The sequence below is a fragment of the Sinocyclocheilus rhinocerous genome, unplaced genomic scaffold (assembly GCF_001515625.1).
Source record: "Sinocyclocheilus rhinocerous isolate Xijiao unplaced genomic scaffold, SAMN03320098_v1.1 scaffold1709, whole genome shotgun sequence".
In the NCBI taxonomy this organism is placed as follows: Eukaryota; Metazoa; Chordata; class Actinopteri; order Cypriniformes; family Cyprinidae; genus Sinocyclocheilus; species Sinocyclocheilus rhinocerous.
In genome coordinates this window covers 262453-281899 of record NW_015649593.1, presented here as the reverse complement: position 1 = coordinate 281899, position 19447 = coordinate 262453, and the positions used below count along the sequence as shown (strand labels likewise).

General features: G+C 36.9%; 2 protein-coding genes and 1 pseudogene across 3 annotated transcripts in view; all 3 read right to left on the bottom strand.

Annotated features, from left to right (window-relative positions):
- Window positions 1-1449, bottom strand: part of LOC107710891 (cytochrome c oxidase subunit NDUFA4-like) — a 5483-nt pseudogene extending 4034 nt beyond the window's left edge.
- Window positions 1450-5546: 4097 nt separating this feature from the next.
- LOC107710879 (solute carrier family 35 member B1-like) lies at window positions 5547-12560 on the bottom strand. Its single transcript, XM_016515741.1, has 6 exons — window positions 11891-12560; window positions 9414-9517; window positions 9126-9256; window positions 7280-7489; window positions 7009-7162; window positions 5547-5919 (listed from the first exon to the last, which is right to left on the bottom strand). The coding sequence occupies exons 1-6, from the start codon at window positions 12010-12012 to the stop codon at window positions 5867-5869; spliced, it is 774 nt and encodes a 257-aa protein (XP_016371227.1). The 5' UTR covers window positions 12013-12560; the 3' UTR covers window positions 5547-5866.
- A 2008-nt stretch (window positions 12561-14568) lies between these two features.
- Window positions 14569-19447, bottom strand: part of LOC107710890 (protein FAM117A-like) — a 15066-nt gene continuing 10187 nt past the window's right edge. For both annotated transcript variants that reach the window (XM_016515754.1, XM_016515755.1), the window contains exons 4-8: window positions 17540-17659; window positions 16837-16953; window positions 16620-16746; window positions 16208-16361; window positions 14569-14989 (exon numbers count right to left, since the gene is read on the bottom strand). In XM_016515754.1, coding sequence (XP_016371240.1) covers window positions 14722-14989; window positions 16208-16361; window positions 16620-16746; window positions 16837-16953; window positions 17540-17659 — 786 coding nt within the window. In that variant the 3' untranslated portion in view covers window positions 14569-14721. The remainder of the gene's footprint in view (window positions 14990-16207; window positions 16362-16619; window positions 16747-16836; window positions 16954-17539; window positions 17660-19447) is intronic.

Genomic DNA, 19447 nt, shown 5'->3' with positions numbered 1-19447 from the left:
TACTGTATGTTACCACAGACATTGTCCAACCCCACTCATACAGTGTTCATTTTACTTGTGCAGCTCTTAAAATAGGTCATAAATTGCCTTACATTTATTTTGAAAAATTCTGCAGATACCCTGTAAATAGTGAAATAAAATTCCTTCATATTTGTTGATATTTGTGTATTGAAAATATGTTTGGTTGACATTTAAACTCCTATCTGATTTTCTTTCTTTTTTTTTTTAAAGGTCTTTTTTATTTGGGCTAGTTAAATTAATTTTCGGGCTACAAATTTTGAAGAGTAACTGCTGGAAGGGCTACCAGTGATTTTGAAATTTTGCGAGCCCTGATACAGTAATGAATGAATGACATTACCGTTACATAAACTGTTCACAAATGTTACTTCATGAAACACAAAAGCCTTAAATAACTCTGAACTCTGCAGGACTGCGGCTCTACCCCTGTCCTAAAACTTCCCACACCTTCAAAACTTCACATGCAAATGTCTTCAGTTCACAGTCTTCACAAGTTCAAAAGTTGTAGACCACGAAATTAAAATTTGGGGCCAACTAACAAAGAAATATTAAGAATACGAAGATTACAGCTGTTTAAAAGTAAAATTGTATTTGGCCGCGCTCGCTGGCTGTCCTTACTATAACACGCTCGTCCTTGAGCTGCAGACAGCCAGTGCTGTCACGTGACACAAGGTCTCCTTGTGTTAAGTGAGCACATACAATAACACTCGTTTTAATGTCACTTAATTTAAATTATATTTAAAATTGACCTAATTTTTTACATCAAGCCTCGCAATAAATATATGTGGCTAGTGCAATACATTGGGGAAAGTGTGTTGTTTACGTTACTGGTGTGACAGTTGCGACTGGTTTGACACTTTGAAATATTCGTGTAACTGTTAGTTGTGACTCAATATGAACATTTTGTTCGCTTCACAAAGCATTTTTTTTATTCTGGGTTCTCTATTATTTCTAAATAAGTTTGAGATTGCACTAAAACGAGCGATTTTAGCCGATGAAATCACTGAGAGCAGATATTTCCATACACTTTTATTATTTTAATAACTTCCATTAATTTTCCAAGCCTGGGGATCACCATGTTTAAAATTTCGTGTAATTTAATCAATACGTATTTTCAGATTAAATATTTCATATTCAGAGGTATACATATCCAGACTGGCGGCATGTCTGTCGTTTTGCAGCGGGGACGCTAACGCTAGCCGGGAGCGTTTCTACGCCTTATTGCCACCGTTTTTTTACGGGATAAATCGTCCAGAAATCATCGTTCACTTACGGCAGGGTGGCTTCTGAGTTGCCGGCTGACCGTGCTCAGCATCGTGATTGATGAGATGATATAAAATTTCCCAAAACCGTACAGAAAGAAAGGGACTAAGCGTGGCTCGTTGGCGAGCTCTAGCAGATCCGCTCCAGCACTGAGAGAAGAGGACACAGTCCGCGGGGGGCTTATAGAGTTTGCCTGCTTTCTTATTTTATACTTTGACATAGTTTGTTCTCTCATTTCAGTGAATAAATACTTATTTACAGTGTAATAATCTAAATGTTAATTAAATGCTAATAAAACCGATAAATTAATGATATTTTAATTATATACGGAGGTATTTTGTAAAGGCGGCGCTGTGGATACCCATTCGAAGGGGCTGTGCTTGTTCTTATTGATCGCTGAACTGATCTAGGGTCAGTTTGTGAGTTCGCACGGACACTACAGTGTTATCTGGAGTGATTTCAGATATCTGATCCCAGACGAGAAAGATCATTAAAGGACTTTGCAGGATCATCTTGTGCTTGTAAGCAGTAGAAGTGAGTGACCGTAGTACGCGAGAAACAAGGTCGCTCTAGGTCGAAATTGTGTTTTCTATCAATATTCATAAGAAATATGATTTTAAATGTGCAAGAGGTACATGTTCACGTTTGACTCACGCGCACGTTTTTCTCGTTGTATGATCTGTTCTGTAAATAGTTTACATTTGTTCTCTGTGCACTTTGTAAAGGGTCATTTTAGATGTCTGGACAAGAGTTGTGTTGTTGTAAATGTCAGTCTAACAAAATCTGTCTGTCAAGAACGTGTCTGGGTCATATTTCACACACACACACACACACACAGAGAGAGAGAGAGAGAGAGAGTCCTTGTAGGGACTCCCCATAGGCATAATGATTTTATACTGTATAAACTGTATTTTCTATCGCCCTACACCTAAACCTACCCCTCACAGGAAACTGCATTTTTACAATCTAAAAAAAAACTCATTCTGTATGATTTATAAGCTTTTGTACCCATGGGGACCTCAATTTAGGTCCCCACGGTGACAAAAGTCCCCATTAGTTGGTGTGTATTCAGGTTTAAGTCCCCCCACACACACACATAGAGAGAGAGAGATGGGTAGATTACATGAAAATTCTAATCCGTTACTGATTCCAAATTACATTACAAAAAATGTTGTTAGTAACGTAATCCATTACATTACACATTTCAGGTGATATAATCAGACTACTTTTTGATTACTTTTAGATTACTTTTGACCTACCTTGTTTATCACATTGATTTAAATAGGATAATCTCGTACCATATTGATATAAAAATGCAAGAAAAATAAAATATATTACATTTCTTGTTATTAACATAATGAAGTGCACTAAACATTACATTATGTCAACTGGGGTTCGTGAAGGAACTGCAGGGGGTTCACGAGTTTAATGAAAAGCTAATAATTAAATCATAAAAATGTAAAATTAAAATAAATCATTTTAAAATAACAACAATCAAAATAAAACTCTTACTAAAATGTCATGTGACCATTAACCAATGTCAGAGAACCGTGAATATGCAAATATGTTACTTAATTATTATCTTATTATCTTAAAATCTCAGGGGGGACTTCAAATAAATATATTAGGTAAAAGAGATTCGGCTGACAAAAAAAAAAAAAAGAGAGAATCCCTACATTACATGTAAAAAAGAAATAATGTGAATTTGTGCATTTGAATGTGTTTGAAAGAAAAAAAAAACCTTCAAAAGACATGGCCTAGTAATACATGGTTAAATAACCTACTGAGTGATAATTCAAATAAATATTGATGTGTTCATCAGTAGTTGATGAAATGTTGAAATGTTGGGAAAACACTTGTTAAATTAAACTGATTTTTGTAAATCCAGTGGTCAAATGCTGTGGCCTCTCAATTGTGTGTGTAATTACAGCCACCTGACGACTGGTCTTTGTGTGAATATCCACAAAACTGGAAGACTTTCTGAATGTATATAAGCGGCAGGCTATTTTAGAAAGTAACATTTAAACAATGAAAAAGAGGAATTAGGGAGAATCAATAAATTATGAAAAATTTGTGTGAATAATATGTAACCATGTAATTAATAAAAAAGCTGATGCCAAGTATTTTAAAATGTAATTTAACCTAATTACAAGTACTTAATTTTTGGAATCTGACTATTTTTTAAAAAGGTCTTTTACAAAAAAAGCTTTTTTTACCGCCCCCCCCCCTTATACATATATATACATATATATATATATATATAAAGTATAATGTATATATTTATTTTAACAAATGTATACATTGTGTATACAACATTGTTTTGGGTCACAGATTTCTGAACCTTACTCTGAACTTCCTCAACTTTCAGAGCCTCTATCATCCTGCATTTGCTTCTTTATATTCATTCCATGTGTTAACAAAACCACCTTAAAATTCCACTTACATATCTTAAAAGCGCTCAGCTTAAAAATGAGCATAAGATTATAGTAACAGAGAGGTAGAGAAAAGCTCTTCATCGTCGTTTTAGCCAGGACAGCCTCAGGGCAGCTTGTTCAAACGGTGAGTGTGGAAATGTAGTTTAGCTGCGCTGCCAGTTCTCCTCTGCTGGCTCTTTTAATCAGATTGCCTTCCTGACATCCGGCCGTGTTTGTTTCCCTCCAATTTCATTTTCTGCTTTGAATTGCACATTAACCTTTCCTCACGAGTTCCTGTTAAGCAAACGGCGACTGTTCTCTATTGCGATCACGATTATGAGAAGGTGGAGGGCTGATTCTCGTCAGGTAGCCTACCTTTCATCCAATTCAACGGCATCTTCTGTTGTTCAATCCATTCAAGCCAATACACGACAGGCCAATACATTATCTTCTACGGCACTGATGTTAAGAATTCGTTCCCTTCCCTCGTTTAAGTTATATCGTGGCCACGTACTACTAATACCGCGTTTTCTTCATTAAAAAGTCGTGGGGAATTCTTAATTCGTGGTCAAGATACTTTTGTACGAATATCACTTGCGGGGCTCTGTAATTTTGTACCACCTACTGCAACAAGCGTTCAAATAGTGATAGGAGAAACAAAGCTTTTCGAGACTTTGAATCAGTTGAACCAATTGCTTCGCAAAATGATTCACGTTTTCGAAGCGCTCGAAACGCTACACGCTGGTGACGCCTGCTGGTCAGAAATACAACAAAAACAAATCTGCTCAAACGTGTGTAAAACACCAATTACAAAACCGATTGCAAATATTTAATTGAAAGTTGAATCTATTAAATGCAATTACCAAATCATCTAATACCATTAAATATGAAGTGTCTTTATAATGCGTGTTATTTTATTAATTTGTAGGACTTGTTTTGTTTGTTTTATGGGAGAGCTTGGCTAATTAAGCTAATAAGGTACTGATAGCTACAACTCTTCCTTTTAATTATACAAAAACGTGTCATTAAAATGAATGAATAAAACTGTTCAGAAATCATTAAAACCACTGGTTCATGGATTCATATAGATTGATTAGAGATGATTCGCAAAGGTGTCGAAGCTTCAGGAAGCAGTGTTTGGAAAGCGCCTTAACAGACACTCCACAAACCCATTCATGTTCAGGGTGTGTGTTTAATGTCATTTGGTTGTTTTTCTCTCCCCAAACCGAGCGAGAATATGAGAATATGATGCAGGCAGACATGAACAGCGTTTTTGGCAGACGTTCCCCGATGACAGCTGGTCAACAGCATCTTCTAGAAACATGATCGAGTTTCCCTTTTATTTAAACACGTGTTATGATTCCAAACAGATCGTTCCATAAAGATGTAGAGTAGAATTAATCTATAAAATTCAATTTTTATTCTGACATAAGGATAGTAGTATAATGCAGATGATATATATATATATAAATATGTCAACTTTCTAAACATTTGCTTTGCTGACTTCAAACAAGACACATGAGACATGAATATAAATATGACATCTGGTATGAAAAAGCCATGTTTTGACAAATAATTCATCTATACAGGTGTTTGTGCATTACATACACAAAGTAAACACCACACACACTTCCTGATGAGATGTTTAATTTACTGCCTAAATTAAGACTACAATTAAGGCAGACCACAGCTGTCTGAACTCACTGTACTTCTCAAATGTCTAGGAGGTATATATAGAAATGTGTCAAAAGTTTAAATTGGGGTAGTTAAAAAAATTCAGTGGTTGCCTTGCTGGAGGGAGTCTTCAAGGAAGTACAATCAACTGTGGTGTGTCTACATTTTATAGACTACAGTTTTAAATTGGATCTTTATCCAACCTTTATTTTTCTGATTTCGCCATATGAGCATGGCAGATTATGATTAGGTACAGACACACATTTGCACTGTCCCTCGGTTACCATGGATACCATTTTGCAAGATGATGGGCAAATATATCCCATAATTAATTGTTCAGAACATCAGCATAACAATATTTTGAGTTCTAAAACGTCATCTCTTAAGTATACCAATGATGGAGTTAGTGTGGTAAAGTTTTTAGAATAAATGTCTGTTTGTTTCAGGGGTTCAAACGCAGGCATGCATGCACACACACACACACAGGGTTCCAGTCTTCAGTATGTCGTCTTCTTAGGAGACTTTCCAAATTTGGCATCCAGTCCAAGGCCTGAAAGACAGAGCACAATCATGGTTGAGCTTATTATATATCTGTTCACTATGGTCATACAGCTCTGGACTGATTATTAGTACTGCACAATATAGAACTATAAAACTTTAACAAGCTCAGAAGTACACGACCAGGACATACATCACTGAATGTGTCTTTTCTAATTAACTTTTTTAATCAAAAATATTATGCTCAAACGCTGCAAATGAAGTTTGCAAACAAATATAAATTGTACCTATGAATGAACTTCTTTAATTGTATTTATTTTTTAAGTTAACTAAAATCTATAATTTATATTGTTAATTTATACTACCGCTCAAATGTTTGGGGTCAGTAAGATTTTTTTTTTTTTTTTTAAGAAATGAATACTTTTATTCAGAAAGGACGCATTAAATTTATCAAGTGATGATAGTTAAGACATCTGTAATGATACAAAATTTAATTTTTTTAAATAAACACTGTTCTTTTGAACATTCTATTCATCAAAGAATCCTAAAAAAAATTATGGTTTCCACAAAAATATTAAGCAGCACAACTGTTTTCAACACTGATAATAATAAGAAATATTTCTTGAGCAGCAAATAAACATATTAGAATGATTTCTAAAGGATCATGTGACACTGAAGACTGGAAACTGAAAATTCAGCTTTGCATCACAGGAATAAATTACATTTTAAAATACATTCAAATAGAAAGCAGTCATTTTATTTTAATTTGTAATAATATTTCACAATCTTATTGTTTTTACTGTATTTTTGATGCAGACTTGGTGAGCACAAGAGACTTCTTTTTGAATCATAGTGTGTGTGTGTGTGTGTAATAACATATTAGAATGATTTCTAAAGGATCATGTGACACTGAAGACTGGAAACTGAAAATTCAGCTTTGCATCACAGGAATAAATTACATTTTAAAATACATTCAAATAGAAAGCAGTCATTTTATTTTAATTTGTAATAATATTTCACAATCTTATTATTTTTGATGCAGACTTGGTGAGCACAAGAGACTTCTTTTTGAATCATAGTGTGTGTGTGTGTGTAATGTATTACAATATAAATAATATAGTTTTGAGAACAGATCACTCACCGAGGAAGATGAGGATGGTACCAAACCACTGCATAGGGCTGATGATGTTTCCAAACAGCAGCACAGACCCCAGGATGGTGAAGAACTTCCGTGTCGTTGTGATGATGGAACAGGTGAGCGGCCCAAAATACACCACAGTCATGAAGATGAAAGTCTAAGTGAAGAAAGATGCAGAGAATAAAACCCTGCATTATCACCTCATTCTCATTAAGGCGGTGGTGTCATAATGAATGATGAAGCTGTTCGGTTTTTATTCAAACAACAAACCTACCTGTCCAAGAGCGCTAGTGATACCGAACAGAAGGATATTATAGATGATGCCAGGATAGCGGTCAGCAAATGACAAAAACTCCCACACCTCTCCTGTCCAAAGCACAGCTATGCAGAAAGAAAGCGCGAGAGATAACTTTCTTAGTAGATGGTTTGCATATGTTAGTTTCTCATTCAAAAGTGTTTGCCTTAATGAGGTTGGCAAGTAACTTTACTGGCCAAAGACGGTTTTTACTCACATTTGGGCTTGGCGAGTGTTCATTTTGGACTCTGTATTATTTCGCATTTGCATAGTTAAAAGAGAAACTTTACAAAAACTATTCATTATTTCTGATAACTTCAGAGAGCGCCACAGGACGGCTCTGGTTTCATAATGAGAGGTTTGGAAGGAAGGAAGTTTGCTGCATGTGTGTGATGGGATTAAAGATGAAAAGTGAGGAACAGATGCCTTTCAGAGCTGAGGCAGACAGACTGAACAGCTGCTGGAGATCAGCGGGGTTGCTTCTGTCAGGCCTGAAATAATAACAACAGCAACACTAACCATACAGCCAGAGCTCCCCCTGCTGGAGGAAAACCAGTATACTGTTTCAAAACCATGAAGACAACCACTTGAAGCAGCACTATGTAGCTAACTTTTGGCGCTCTAGCGGTTAATAAACAGAACTGCACACATCCCGCGGAAGAACATTCCAACCGGAGCTACTTCTCCAAGTTTGTCTATGGCGATTCACGCAGGTATGTGTTACTCCGCAGCGGTGACGACCCGACCAGCCTACAATAGTCCAAATATAAGTACTTATTATAAGTGTACCGTAGTGATTCGGAATAAGACAAACGCGGTTTGGAAGATGAATTCATGATGTACTCGCTCATTATATACATTTTGCAAATTTTTAACACAGAAAAAGGTACATAGTGCTGCTTGAATATAAAAACTAGGAGGAAATAATGCTGGGTACTAAAAATGATATCTAAATATGTATACATTTGCTCTGAAATGTGTGTGTGTGTGTGTGTCCAAATAACACTTAATAAGGGTCCAAAAATTCTGGGCCCACTCTTTAGCATTCAAACATTTGGGGTCAGTAATATTTTATGGTTTTTTTTTTTTAATAAGTCTCTTATGTTCACCAAGGCTGCATTTATTTGATCAAAAATACAGTAAAAATATAATATTGTGAAATACTGAAATATTATTACAATTTTAAAAAATAACTTTTCTATTTGATTTTAAAATGCTATTTATTCCTGTGATGGCAAAGCTGTTTACTAAAGTCTTCAACGTCACATGATCCTTCAGAAATCACTCTAATATGCTGATTTGCTGCTCAAGAATCATTTCTTATTATTATCATCATCAATGCTTAGCATTTATTTGAGAGAAATTGTTTGTAAGATTATAAATGTCTTCACGGTCACTTATGATCAGTTTAATGCATCCTTGCTGATTAAAAGTATTTCGGTAACACTTTACAATGAGGTTCCATTAGTTAATGTATTAACTAACATGAACAATATATTTATCACAGTATTTATTAATCTTTGTTCATATTAGTTAATGAAAATACAGTTGTTCATTGTTAGTTCATGTTAATTCACAGTGCAGGTTGTTTACGGCGACGCAAAGAATTGTGGGTTATCTGTAGCAGCGAAGGACACACCTCATGTATCCTCCGAATTCCTGTGAAAGAAGGTCGCATTCGAAGGTCGCATTCGGGGTGTCCTACTTGCTTTTCTGAAATGAGACAGCCTCGACGACGTATGCAGCCTTCGAATGCGACCTCCGGAGGGCGCAGCCTTCTAAATGAGACACAGCTAGAGACACGCAAGTAGAGAGCTGTGCAGACCTGTGTGGGGTAGTTGACATACTGCAGGGCCGAGTTACTGGACACCATAGCGCCCAGGTAAGACAGAGAGCACATGCCATACAGCCAGCTTCTCGTGTGGTCCTGCTTTGAGCTCTCAAAAACCAGAATCACTACAAACACAAAATAGAGAGCAAGCAAAGTTACTTGTAATTCAGATTTTAAACACCTGCAGCAACAAAAAGTGGTGCTATAACATGTTGCCACCCAATCACTACGACACACATGATCTCCACACATGCAATCAGAACATCTGCAGGTTTGACTCACAGAGTCTGGCGAAAGCGGCATTGATGACACACTGGATGAAGACTAGTGTGGTGGCATAACGAAACTTCTCCGTCTTCCCCGCGTGACTGTAGTCTCCTCGTGTGCTGGATGAAACAGAATACAGAGGCATTGAATTGTGGGACTGAAGGGAACAGCGGTGTGGAACAAGGAGACTTAATAATCACTGGAGGTTAAAATAACCAACAGTGGCTGGGGAAGAAATTGTTGTTTACAGCAGCGACTAATTTAAGCGCTTGATAAAAAATATTTGATGCTGAAAGAAAACGGTGTGTCTAGAGTTTAAAAACATGGCAATATAATCTGAAAAGAAAATCACTGCTTGCTCATGTGAGACAAACTATCCCCAGATTTCAAAAGGAAAAAGACATTGTGCTGGGTGGTGTTACTTAAAGACACACAAAGAAAAACCTCCTGACCTGAAACTTGTTTGCTGACATCGTCTTGGCTATGATATCTGTGGTTCAGATAACTATTCACTTCTAAGTTCTAACTAATATATATTTCCAATATATTCCAATTTTGTTTTAAAAATCATCACTTACTAGTACTTATTCTGTAGTTTCCTCTTAGTTCTTCTAAATATAACAAAGTCCAGTTGTTCTAGTACTAGCTGAATAGACACCGGTTGCATATTTATTAAACACTACTGTGTCATTCTAGATACTTGTAGTAATATTTTAAATTAACTTACTATTAAGATTTTCAATTGAACTCTAATGTAGTCATTCTCACATATGTGACCCTGGAGCACAAAACCAGTCTTAAGTCGCTGGGGGATATTTGTAGCAATAGCCAAAAATACATTGTATGGGTCAAAATTATTGATTTTTCTTTTATGCCAAAAATCATTAGGATATTAAGTAAACATCATGTTCCATGAAGATATTTTGTAAATTTCCTACCGTAAATATATTAAAACTTAATTTTTGATTAGTAATATGCATTGCTAAGAACTTAATTTGGACAACTTTAAAGGCGAATTTCTCAATATATATATATTTTTTTTTTTGCACCCTCAGATTCTAGATTTTCAAATAGTTGTATCTCTGACAAATATTGTCCTATCCTAACAAACCATACATCAATGGAAAGCTTATTTATTTAGCTTTCAGATGATGTATAAATCCCAATTTCGAAAAATTGACCCTTATGACTGGTTTTGTGGTCCATGGTCACATATTACAAATAAAAAAGCTGTAACGAGTAAGATAATAAATGTTACTAGTACCTAACAACTGGGATCGATACGGCAGTCTAAATATTCATACAAGCACTAGTGACTAATGAATAATTACTAGTAAAATCAGTAAAGGTTCCAGCAACAACTGGAGAACATACTAAATGAATTCTTTGGGGAACTTCTGACTGGTATCTAATGAAGAGTTACTAACAAAATTGCAATAGAGACTCCTTGATAACTTACTAGTAACTACACTAATACTATATTACATTATATTATGCTAGTAGATACTAGCTAGTTTAAAGCAGTGGTTCTTTACCAGGGGGCCCAAATACGTCTTGATTTTTTACAAGTTATTTATATGAATATAATCGCAAAAAACACTAATATAAATATGTAAACATTTCACTGACAATATATTTGTGTTTCTTTTTTTACAATAAAAGCACCAGAGGTACATATCAGCTCAGAAGGGGCTTATTTTGCAAATATATTTCTAAACAAAGAGGGGCTTTGTAGTCAAAAAGGCTGAGAACCACTGGTTTAAAGGAATACATGCTAAAGCAGCTTGCCATTTATAGAGAACAATAAAACAACAGTGTGTGATAAAACAGTGCTCTATCTCTGAAAGAGACTGACAAGTGAGCTGTAAGACTGCACATCTTTACCATAGTACACTTCATTTACTGGACAGAATGCAGAGAGGCTAAAGGGACGTTTCCTCTCTCTCTCTCTACTTACTGTTGCAACCACATAGGCAGAGAGTAATTTATGGCGATAATAGCAACTGAGGAGTGTAACTCAAATGAAAAAAATATATATATATAGAAATGCAATATCTCGTTAAATAAATCTAGGTACTCACATTGTCTCCTGCAGTATCCCATAGTAAAAGTAACACACGAACACCCCGCAGAAACAGACGATGAACCGAAAGGCTGAGAACCACTGGTTTAAAGGAATACATGCTAAAGCAGCTTGCCATTTATAGAGAACAATAAAACAACAGTGTGTGATAAAACAGTGCTCTATCTCTGAAAGAGACTGACAAGTGAGCTGTAAGACTGCACATCTTTACCATAGTACACTTCATTTACTGGACAGAATGCAGAGAGGCTAAAGGGACGTTTCCTCTCTCTCTCTCTCTCTCTACTTACTGTTGCAACCACATAGGCAGAGAGTAATTTATGGCGATAATAGTAACTGAGGAGTGTAACTCAAATGAAAAAAAAAATATATATAGAAATGCAATATCTCGTTAAATCTAGGTACTCACATTGTCTCCTGCAGTATCCCATAGTAAAAGTAACACACGAACACCCCGCAGAAACAGACGATGAACCGGAGCCGTTCGTTCTGCCAGAGAGACGGTTTGCTCGCTGCCTTCCCGGCGGCCATGCTATCGTCCAGCAGTCTCGGTATGGACACGGACACCGCTCCGCTCCCCGTACCCCGCGCTCCTGCGTCCCGATCCACTCTACCGGCGATCGGTAGCCCGGAAATGATGACGCGACTCTAGATTCTCTGTTCTGATGACGAGGCTCTCCTTCCTCTGGTGTTACATCTATAGTGTTAAAGCCACGTCCGCTCTTATTACCCTACGTTTATTTGTGTTTTATTGTATTTACAGATCAATCATGTAAATGAACCGCGCGCTAACTGTGTCCAAATAACGTTAGCCGCATCCTGAAAATGAGGTGTAAGCGAATGCAGGTAAAACTGCGTCTTTTGTTTCCGGATATTGCGAGGAAGCCTCAAAGGTCTAAGTAATTCTGTACTCGAGATGCTGAGTTAACGGTCTGTTTCTGACATTTAGTAACAGCAGATGATAACTACTGCTAGGGCATCCTCTAATAAATGTTTTCGTTTGACGCGTCAAATGACACTAGAGGAGAAGGACCCGAGGAACTCCAGCTACTCTGCGGATATGCCTGTAACGAAGACAGATTTAAAATACAGTTTTACGCCACGGGCATGTCTTTATTTGCTAAATCGCGTTGACTTCCCTCCCAGCTCAAGTTTTCGGCTCAATCTATGTTTTTGTCCATTATACCGACAGCATGCGGCTTTAACTTTATTTGGGCATTAGATACAAGTCCCTGTAAACAAATATGTGGGGCCTTTCTTAATAAGCAGGTAGGATTTTTACGTAGCGGTATGTGTATTACTTGGATTGGTCCAAATAGGCAAAAGCTCACGACATGCAGCGAATCACAGGGCTGGAATCTTTAAGAGGGCGGGGCATAGAGTTCCTCCGCAAGCATCACGTGTACGTCTCTCGTTCATGCAAATATTCTAGAATTCCAAGTGTTCAATTTAAATGGACACATATAAATGTATATTTCATTGTAATATGTATGTATGTATAGACAGACAGATAGATAGATAGATAGATAGATAGATACTTATGCTTAAGAATGCATAATTATTAAGCTGATATACAGAACAGCGACCACACTCTTAATTCTCTGCGCTTCTCATTTATGGCAGCCAAAATTGAGTAACATAAATGTACAATATATAGGATAAAACAGGTTTGGTGTACAATAACTGTACTCAAGAAAAAGAATCTGAGAACAATGTAATTAAAACAGCACCCTTACAGAACAAGGCAACAAGTGAGAACTTAAAAAACTGAATGGATGATGCCAAGATCCATGCAAACATATGGGATAATAACAGTGCTTTAAATGTCAGCAAACAATAATTTGCTGGAAGTCTCGTTCTGTATGATATGCACATATTGTAGCTGAATGCAGCAAACTTGCTTGTGTCTTATGTAGAGTGTTTGTATAACAGCTTGGTGCTCAAATGAACTGAACAATATGACCACTGTGGGTAAGATTAGTAGTCAAGTCTGAAGTGAAATTCAGTAAAACATACAGCAGACTTATCAAGTGCGTAGCGAAATAAACCCTTAATGGGGTCCCGTCGGTATTCTTGTCTTACACCAAATTTAAATGTCAGCGGCCCACAACACATGAAGACCTCAGAATAAACAAGCAATAATGGCCTCTGCCTTTCCCTTATTAAATTACAACTGTAAACAGTTTCTCTGGACCGGTGAATCTCACAAAACCTATTGAGAAAATATCCCCATCATATTTCAATCCAAACTCAAAAGATAAAATAGAAAAAGAATCAAGTCTATCTTAGTACCTATTTCATACATATATATATATATACAAATCTTTCTTTACTTTTTAACTTTAATACAGTAACAATATGCGCTTACTCGTCCTACTATTATGACACAATGAAAAAAAAAATCTTAATACAAATGTATTCTTTCTTTTTTTCATTTGATTGGTGGTGAAATATGATCGGGACATTTTTTTGACAAGCTCTGTAAGATGACTTTATGAATAATTGCTCTTCACTGAACATTTGGAGACATTTATTAAACACCTACTGCTTAATGATGTCTAAATGTATATATTCTGAACTACTAAACAGACATGCTGAGAGTATTCAAAACAAACCCAGCCTTCAAAACCTTGGTCAGCCGTTCAAATGAAATGCCACTATAATGAACAGCTGATGAGAGACTCTCTGGTCTATTACTGCCTCTTTTGTGTTGGTAAAAAAGTCCAGCATGCAGTAAAGACCCGTGTCTGTAAATACTGAATTAAGAAACACGTGTTTCTGATTGATCCACGCTCTGTAAAACCATCATGCAGTGGGTCAGGCTTATAGCACATATGTTTTATAATCTGTCTGATATATGATAGTGAATGTTCAGAATGACTCTTCTGACAGAGCTAAAGATATAGAAGAATAGTCATCAGTATTGTTTTATAGAAATTAGAACAAATATAGCAATAGTTAAATGCTATAACGTGAAACGAAATGATCACAAGTGCCAAGTGGAGTGTCCTGAGGTCAAAAGGTCACAGACAAATCACATTGGAGAGAGTCCACCATAGTTTTGTTCTCCCCTCATGATTTTTTCCCCCTCTCTGTGCCGATCAAAACAAATCAGATACCGCGTGGATGGCATGAGCAGTTTCTTCTCTTTGAGACGCTTTAATGTCAAAGTCGCCGATGAGATGGGACAAAGGCATAACAATCTTTAGTTTTTCTTTTCTCGTCATGAATGTCCTCCATTCACAGAGAGGTGGTGGTAGGGTCTGGGAGGGTGCCGCTCAAATAACCACCCACAGCATGTCCCGGTGTCTGGCAGGGGGCAGCACTTTGAGCCGAACAGCCAGTGACGGGTGAAACAGACAGGCCACGAAATAACAGGTCCATTGAAGGGAGGAGGGGCTTGAGGAGACTGACAGGACAGAAGGCGGAGCCACCGTGAGGTGTGAAATTCACCTTGTTAGGGTCAGGACATGAAGGCTGAAGAGGAGCATTTCCAAGACAGAGAAGGCTGAAAAGAATTTAGATTGATTGATGATTCAATGAAATTAACTGCATATGTTAGTATTCAAGTCATAATAGTATATCATTATAATAGTATATCAATAATAAATCATTTTTTAAATAATGCATGTTGTCATACTGCATTTTGTTTTATTAACAATGATCTTTTTTATATGATGTTTTGGGCCAGACGTGTTTCAGAAAGGCGGGGCATAGAGGAGAAACAATAATGTACAGTATGTGGAAAATAATGTGTTTTTTGAACCTTAAACCGCATAAACACATTTCATTACACCGAATACACAAAATAATGTTCTTTTTAGCAACATCATATGACCCCTTTAACTGTCATGAAAATATCCTTCTTAGTGTTTGACAGTCCCTATCATTCACTTTCGGTTTTCGACTGCTTTTCATCTTCGCTGATGAAGTCTTGCCATGCTTTGTGTATGCAGTCATAATCATAAAGACTGTTGCTCCAAACAAAACTCCTGCTAAATAGGCTTCCATGCCATTTTTGGAAGTCCAACAAGTCACCCATGGCCTGTACTAACCACTGCTGAAAACAGCTTATACTACACTGATATACAACCGAGAGAATACAGACAATGAAAAGAAAAATATAAGATCATTCTTATTTATTTAATAAAAAAATTTTTTTAAGGTTGCAGGGCATTTACATGACAGGGAATGCTAAAAAAGTAGAGATTGGTTGATGAAATAACTCATTTAAATTAACTTCATGATATGCAGATTAATTAGATGAATGTCAACTGAATAATCTTTTCAAATTATCAATATTTGCTGAGAAGAGGCCTTATGTAAATTATATTATTGTGGCAGACAAGAATATAGAATAGTCTTGTATTATTTTCTTATCACTATTAATAAGACTATATTAATGTGCTGACATCCCTATTTAATATGTTTTATAGCTCACACTTTTGGAGACCAAGTCTCACTATATTAACTATGGCTTTTGCCTCAAAAAACTCCTAAACTAGTTGGTTAAGTTTAGGTATGGCGTGGATTAAGGGATCTAAAATATGGTCATGCAGAATACGGCATTGATATGTGCTTTTATAAGTACTAATAAACAGCCAATAAGGTAGTAAAATGCATGCTAATAAGCAACTAGTTAGTAGTGAGAATTGGTCCATAAAGTGTTACAGTTTTATGTGTATTTCCTAACACATGCAGCGGTTTGTGTTTGTGCTAAACTTACATGGCCTCCTCAGACACACGTACTCTCTCGCAGCCCTCTGGAGGTTCTCTCTGAAAGACGTACGTCTTGTTGGGACGAGGAGAAGAAGATGGTGGCTCCGAAATACATAGGGGAGGGGAGGAAGGCAGACAGAGCGGCCCGCACACAACCATATCTAAACACAACACACATAGCCCAATAACGACAGTCATCAGCCAAAAGCATATTACACAATTAACAGTTTCACACAGACCTTCCTCTCATGTGTTGATAAAATATGAATGATGTACCTAAGAGCGAGTTCAGTTTGTGCTATTTTTTAACCGTTAGACTCTGAGCACATCCATCTTTGGCTGTCTTGTCTCTCAATTTGACATGGAACATGAAATATAGACTTTATAAAGTCTGTTTCTATGTTTATACATATACTGACCGGTGTCTGTGATGGTGCAGGGAGAGTGTGAGGGGGACAGCTGGGCAGGAGAAGGGTCACTCTGTGAAGCGCTGCTGTACCTTTGAGCTGGGACGGGGGCTCTGTGACCATCTGGTACGTCGAGAATCTAAACGCACACAAAATCACACGGGTTTCAGATGATTGTGAGACTGAAAGTGTACATCAGAAACACGCATACAAACAAATACACACTGACTTTGTGCTGTTCCTTTGCCGTTTCAGACACAAAGACTCCCTCCAGCTCCAGGTTCAGTCCTTCAACACTGCGTCTCAGTCTGGGGGCCAATCGGCTCAGTGGAATCAGAGGCATCGTCTGCGCACACACACACACACACACGACTATCAGAGATACTATATATATCTGATGTGTGTGTCTTTGTTTGTTTGTTTGTTTTCTTCAAGCTTATACTTGTACACTAATTGGGTTATAGGTCTCTTTGTGTGTGTGTGTGTGTGTGTGTGTGTGTGTATTTTGCAGTTAAATGTAACCTGAACACATGAGATTAACCTGTATGTTTATACTTTTATGTATTATAATAAACATGCATAGCATTCAATGCAAGTAGATTTATGCATATTGTCACCTCTAAATATACTACTGTACAAAGAGAGCCACTGCCACATAACCAGCTGTGTGTTTTCACCATATCAATGGCTGTAGCTCACTGACACCATCTAAGTAAAGCTGCTCTGTTTTTAAATCTCTGTTGCTAGTGAGATGTGGGCCAACCTGAGAGGCTTAGCTCCTAATCACTGCTCATATACAAGCACAACCTTTATAAATGCCCCCCAACCTTTCTCTTGATGTCCCCGAGTGTCACTACTGTAAAATAACAAGCTGGTCAAAATACATTCATACATTGTTTAGGTTTGTGGTTTGTGTATACATTCTTGTTTACCTGTGTACTTCCAGGCGAGTGTGTTTGGCTGTTGTGTATGTGTTGGTGTGTCTGGTCACAGTCCATGGCAGGAGGTGCATGTCTGGAGCGTTTCTGTAAGGACTGTCGAAGTTTAGCGACCTGAAGGAGAGAAATATGAGAGTTGTAGTATCAGATGTAAACTTATAAGGTGCAGAGGAGAGGTGAAACCTAACTGCTATGCCCTTTATGCTGACCTATAATAAAGGTTATACCTTCTGTTCAAAAGTAGAGTATTCTCTGTGGATGCACTTGTAAATAGCAGCTATGGTACCACAGAAGTAAAACGAGTTTAGTATGAAAATCGGCACAGAATGGTTCCTAAAAATGGATGGGACAGAGTGGCCCAGAATAATTTGAATAATGGGTCTAAATAATAATAGTTTATTATTTTAAGTTGATATTATTTTTCTAAGCAATGGTGGGTGATGTTCCAATATTCCAATATACCAATATTCCTTTATCAGTAATTTAAATAATTTTATATCACATAATGGTACACTACTGTTCAAATATTTTAGATTTTTTTGAAAGAAATGAATTTTTATTTAAATTAATTTATTTTTCAAAAAAGACACATTAAAGGGGACATAACACACAGTTTCTGCCAATCTCATGTTAATCTTGAGTACCTATAGAGTAGTACTGCATCCTTCATATCTCCAAAGAATCTTTAGTTTTATCAGATTTATAAAAGACAGATACAGCTTTACGCTTCTCTCTGAAAACAGCTGAGCTCATGGAGGCGTGCCATGGGCGCAGCAAAAAAACTGACTCATGAACGGAATCTTTTATCGCTGGGACTGCTCCATCTTCATCCACTGTTCACGTAACGCTGGGTTCTTTAGGAAGCTGAACAAGGTTATCTTTCCCTCACAACCATAAACACACTTCTTTGGAGACATTCTTCTCGAGCAAGTCCTGTGTCGTGCTGCCGCCGTCTTCCGTAACCAGAATGAAGCACGTTGACGGGCGCGCTCTTGCTCTCGCTCTGGTTGATGTGCTCGCTCTTCTGGGAGAATTGCCCATACAAGGAATTCCACCCTTCATGACGTCATGAAGGGCCATGCTCGAAAAAAAACTTTCCGAAACTTATACGAATCCTTAAGGAGTGTAGTTGACGTTTTTTGAAACTTTGGCCATGTTTAGCATGAGAATCTAACTCTTTAAAAGTGTAAATAACTCAAAAAGCATGAATTAGCATTAGACCTCCCTTTTTAATTGATCAATAGTGACACTGAAGATATTTCTAAAGTTATAAAAGATCTCTATTTCAAATAAATGCAGTTCTTTCAAACTTTCTTTTCAGATAATTTGCAAATAATCCTGATTTCCACAAAAAGAGTAATGATGCAGAAAATTCAGCTTTGCCATCACAGGAATAAATTACATGCATGCATGCATGCATGCATACATACATACATACATACGTACATACATACTGTACATACATACATACATACTGTACATATGTACATACATACTGTACATACTGTACATACGTACATACATACATACTGTACATACATACATACATACTGTACATATGTACATACATACTGTACATACTGTACATACGTACATACATACATACTGTACGTACGTACGTATGTATGTATGTATATATATATATATATATATATGAAGAGTTTGGTTCCAAAACACGATAAACGCCATTTTTTTTTAAAAACTGAGTTTCCGCCAAAATCAGTATTATATCTGGTCGGTATTGAAAAGTCCATTTTTAATTTGACGCAAAATGCGTTATCCGCCAAGTTAATCTGTCATGTTTTCTCCCTTTTTTTCCAAACCGCGACAAACACCAGTCTCCCTTTTCTGCAGAATGCGATATATCCACTCAACCAATCACAGCGCACCATTCCACGCACT

Excerpts from the sequence above, each read along its gene's own strand:
- LOC107710879 (XM_016515741.1), bottom strand. The coding sequence starts at position 12,012 with ATGGCCGCCGGGAAGGCAGCGAGCAAACCGTCTCTCTGGCAGAACGAA. Across the intron at positions 9,518-11,890 it reads GGGATACTGCAGGAGACAAT|CACACGAGGAGACTACAGTC; the intron begins GTGAGTACCTAG and ends TGTTTCATCCAG. Across the intron at positions 7,490-9,125 it reads ATGTCAACTACCCCACACAG|AGTTACTTGCCAACCTCATT; the intron begins GTCTGCACAGCT and ends TTTGGCCAGTAA.